Source organism: Microtus ochrogaster, chromosome 8 (genome assembly GCF_000317375.1).
Source record: "Microtus ochrogaster isolate Prairie Vole_2 chromosome 8, MicOch1.0, whole genome shotgun sequence".
In the NCBI taxonomy this organism is placed as follows: domain Eukaryota; kingdom Metazoa; phylum Chordata; class Mammalia; order Rodentia; family Cricetidae; genus Microtus; species Microtus ochrogaster.
In genome coordinates this window covers 1,433,789-1,438,616 of record NC_022015.1, presented here as the reverse complement: position 1 = coordinate 1,438,616, position 4,828 = coordinate 1,433,789, and the positions used below count along the sequence as shown (strand labels likewise).

Below are 4,828 nucleotides of genomic sequence, written 5' to 3'. Positions count from 1 at the left end.
CTGTTCCAGAGGTCCTGCGTTCAATTCCCAGCAACCACATGGTGGCTCACACCCATCTGTAGTAAGATCTGGTGCCCTCTTCAGACCTACAGAACGCTGAATATATCATGAATAAATAAATTAAAAAAAAAAAAGCCCCAAGGCAAAACATAGATGATTAGAAACGGGTTAAACTAACTTAAAGAGCTAGTGGGACAAGCCTAAGCTAAGGCAAGCATTCATAATTAATAATAAGTCTCTGTGCCTTTATTTGTGTGCTGGTTGGCAGTCCAAAGAAAATTCTAACTACACTCTATTAACTGAGCTACAATCTCCAACTCTGTGCCTGCCTTTCTAAGCCTCAAGATCCCCTCTGTAAAGTGAAATAAAATATGAGTACTTATGCTAATGCCCAACATGCCCCAAAACTTTAATGGACTCATTCTTTTTAGTGACTTATATGAACAGTATTAACTTATTTAATTTTCACATCATTTCTGTAAGACAATGATAAGTTATAGACAGGGTCTCATCAGTCCCATCCTGGATTTGCAGTGAGGGTGACCTTAATCTTCTGAGGTACCTGTCTCCACCCCTCGAGCATTGATTAAGAGCATGTGCCACCATGACCAGTTTATGTGGGGCTGGAGAATAAACCCAGGACCCAACAAGTACTCTAGTAAGCGAGTGACATTCCCAGCCTGAGAGAAGCAGTTTTTGTTTTTGTTTTTTAAGACAGGGTGATGTGGGAGTGTCATATATTAATCTGTTGATTACATTGGTTAAGCAATAAAGAAACTGCTTGGCCCTGATAGGTTAAAACATAGGTGGGAGGAGTAAACAGAACAGAATGCTGGGAGGAAGAGGAAGTGAGCTCAGAGATGCCATGCTCCCCTCTCCCGGGTAGACGTGATAGCTCTGCCCTCTGAGGCACACGCGATGAAGCTCCGACCCAGGATGGACGTAGGCTAGAATCTTCCCGGTAAGCGCACCTAGCGGTGCTACACAGATGATTAGAAATGGGCTAAATTAATGTGAGAATTAGCCTAGAAGAGGCTAGATAGAAATGGGCCAAGCAGTGTTTAAAAGAATACAATTTGTGTGTTGTTATTTCGGAGCATAAGCTAGCCAGGTGGCCAGGGTGCTGGGGACGCAGCCCCACCGCTCATATTACAACAGAGTTATGGTTGTCCTGGAACTTTATTTATAGACCAGATTGGCCTCAAAGTCATAGAAGTCTGCCTGGCTCTGCCTGCTGAGTGCTGGGTTTAAAGGTATGTGCCACCATTGCCAGGCAAACAGCTTTACAGATAGGAAAAATTAGGTACCAAGAGGTCACTTAACATGCTAAAGTCACGTTAATAAGTACAAGATCACTGCTCTAAGGCCACTGTTCCAAATATATACTTCCCTATACAAGGTAAGTTATTCACTAAATCTGAACTGTTTCTTAAAAATCATGCCATAGTTTTTTGTGTTTTGTTGCAATTAAAATAAAAATATTGAGACTTGGTGTAATGAGAGGGCCAGGGAGCCAGACCAGAACAGATTCTGCTAGCAGCCCTCCCAGAGACTAGGCCTTAGTTGAGCAAGTAATTTTCAGGAAAACCACAACTTAAGAGCAACCAATCAGCAGGCATCCCACAGCCTTCTGCTAGCTTAGCAGATGCCCCATAGACTCTTGGTAGCTAAAGATAGATTTTCCTACCCTGTTGCTGGACAGTCCTTAACCACTAGGGACACCCACCAATCAGCCCTCATACTAATCTCTCCTCACTGGGATTCCCTAACCCAGCTTTAAAGGGGCCCAAGAGCCTCTCTTGTCACCGCCATTTGCCACCCAACACGTTGGCAGTTTGGGTTTTTTAATAAACACTCTTGCTGACTGCAAATGTGACTAGTGGTCTTTTAGGGGACTTCTCACGGGCCCTGACAGTAGTAGCATACACCTTACAAACAGCCCTCCCGCGAATTAATATTGCTGGGTGTGGTGGCACATGCCTACAACCCCGGAAATTAGAGGGCAGAAGAGGATGGACAGAGCTTGAAGGTCAACCTGAGCTACACAGACATAGGACAATGGTAGAACACTGGCCTAGCAAATGTAAGACCCTGGATTTTTTGTTTGTTTGTTTCATTGTGGGGACAGGGTTTCTCTGTGTAAAAGCCTAGCAATCCTGGAACTCACTTTGTAAACCTGGCTAGCTTTGAACTCACAGAGATCCACCTGCCTCTGCCGCACAAGGGCTGTGCACCCCAACAGGCAAGATGCTGGATTCTCAGAGAAAGATAAATAAGCGATGAGAGTGCTTGGGTCAATGTTTGTGAAGTGGGATAGTCTTTCCTCCCTCCATGCTGAGGACTGAACCCAATAGACAACTGCTCCATCACTGAGCCACATCACCAACTGCAGGTTAACACCAATTGCTGCCAGACTGCACTGAATCACTGCCACTGTAGTGACGAAACAGACTCTGGAAGCAGAGGTAAATGGATCTCTGTGAGTTCGAGGCCAGCCTGATCTACACGGTGAGTTCAAGGACAGCTGGGGCTGTTAGAGAAACCCTATCTCAAAAATGAAAAGAAAGAAAGAAAGAAAGAAAGAAAGAAAGAAAGAAAGAAAGAAAGAAAGAAAATTATGTAAGTTCCATAAATGAAATGTACTAATTATATTGAATTTAATATATAGTTTCTGCCAGGAAATAGGTTCTGCCAGGAAATATGTAGGAATTAGGGATATAGAGATAAATCATCCAAGTTATCAGAGAACAGACATTTGCTGAGTCTGTCCATGTTCTTGTGTGTCTTAGTGTGAGTGTGTGTCAATAACTTTTGAATGCGAGAGAACAGGGATGTCTAACATGTAACACGGACGACCATGTCACTAGTTAGTGCAGGCCATAGTGTGCTTGTGACTAGCTACTTCTCTCTTATGTACCTTAAGATGATGAGCCGTTGTATAGAGTTTTCCACATCCATCGTATTTACACCGAAATGCCTTTTCTCCACTCTGTTGAGATTTAGGAGTTACTCTTGTAGCATGTCCTTGTAAGACAATCTAGAAAAAAAATACAACCTATGTACTTATACAGAAATACAGTAGATGAAATTACTGTTTTCACAATAAACGGAAAGAGAAACGGGGAGGAAGAATCTAGACTCATGGATTCTCCAGGCAGACACGGAGAGGAAATGGGTGGTGCAAGATGGAAGAAAGAACACCACGTGGTAGAACGTAGATGTCGTATTTTGTGAGCTGGCAGCCCAAAGAAAAACCCGACTATAAAAACTGTAAAACCATGTTATAAGCTATAAATCAGTATCATTTTTACTAGCTATAAATCAGTATCATTTTGCTAGCACCTAGCCCTTCAAACTCCAAAGACTCACTCCATCCAAGGCTGAAGTCAGTGCTCTGGAACAGCCAAAAGGGGCCCTCTCAGGGCACAGCTGGAGCTCAAGATCCATTTCCACCTAGAAAACCTCCAGGATGCTCGTCACTCTTGTGACACATGCTTGACGTCCCAGAATTTAGGATGCTGAGGCAGGAGGATCATGAGATTGAGGCTGAGTTATATAGTGAGAATCTACCCAAAAATACCCAAAGTAAATAAAACTTCCATCCATTGTACCTTGCTATTTCTTGACATACTCAAGGGATCCATCTCAACAGTCATACTTTTTTTTTTTAAAGGAAATGGAATCTTAAGACAATGTCAAGCAATGACAAAGAGGCTGTCAGGTCATTTGAATCCCTTTTAAGAGATAGAATCCATGTGATCCTAATCTACACTTAGATTCAGCAGAGAGTCATTTTTCTGGATGCCACACCATAAAAATTTAAACAACAGCACTTCCTTTAAGGTATTTCTTTGTAAGATGACGAGTTCAGAAATTATGACACCAAGGATTAGATCTTGCCTAGCAAGTATGAGCCCTAAGTTCAATCCTTAATACTGCCAACAAAACAAAACAAACCCCAAAAATTCTAAAACCATAAAAATTGCAAATAACAACCAGAGGAGCCAAGTTCAATTCCCATCATGTCAGGCAGTTCATAACCACCTTTAACTTCAACTCCAAAGAAACCACATACCCCTAAGCTACATGGGCACCAGTGCTCATAGGTACCTGCACACAGACACCTACATGTGCAAGTACATACATGCACGCACGCACGCGAGCACACACACACAACCAATTTAAAACAATAATTAAAAAACCTTTAACAAGACTCAGCTCTACATACCTGCATCTTTTTATCTTGCTCGTTTTCTCCAATCAGTCCTGTACTTGTTACACTTTCGCTCCCATCAATGGACACCTAAAAGAATAAAAGAAAGCTTTAAAAGGCTTAATTTATTTATTTGCAGTGCTGGGGATTAAACCTAAGACCTCACACACATTAGACAAGCAATGTAGAGCCATACCTCCAGCCCCAGGTTTAATATTTTGATAATGGTTTAGACTGGATCACATGCAGAGATTTCTCTGTGTAACAGTCCTAACTGTCCTGGAACTAGCTCTTGTAGAGTAGGCTGGCCTCAAACTCACAGAGATCTGCCTGCCTCTGCCTCCTGAGTGCTAGGATTAAAGGTGTACACAGCCTGTCTTAAACTTGTTTATTTTATGTGCACTGGTGTTTTGTCATGGGTTTTGGGTCCCCTGGAACTACGGGCAGTTGTGAGCTATTATGTGGGTGCTGGGAATTGAACTGGAAAAGCAGTCAATGTTCTTAACTGCTGAGTCATCTGTCCAGCCCGCCTTCACTTTTCTCTAATCTACAATTTCACTTCTGACTTCTACTCTATTATGTCCTTCTCTTTTTTCTTTCTTTCTTTTCTTTCTT

At 42.3% G+C, this 4,828-nt stretch overlaps 1 protein-coding gene across 3 annotated transcripts in view; it reads right to left on the bottom strand.

Moving 5' to 3' along the window:
• Window positions 1-4,828, bottom strand: part of Znf143 (zinc finger protein 143) — a 45,756-nt gene that overhangs the window by 20,411 nt on the left and 20,517 nt on the right. For all 3 annotated transcript variants that reach the window (XM_026781675.1, XM_005350988.2, XM_005350989.3), the window contains exons 7-8: window positions 4,229-4,303; window positions 2,918-3,037 (exon numbers count right to left, since the gene is read on the bottom strand). In XM_026781675.1, coding sequence (XP_026637476.1) covers window positions 2,918-3,037; window positions 4,229-4,303 — 195 coding nt within the window. The remainder of the gene's footprint in view (window positions 1-2,917; window positions 3,038-4,228; window positions 4,304-4,828) is intronic.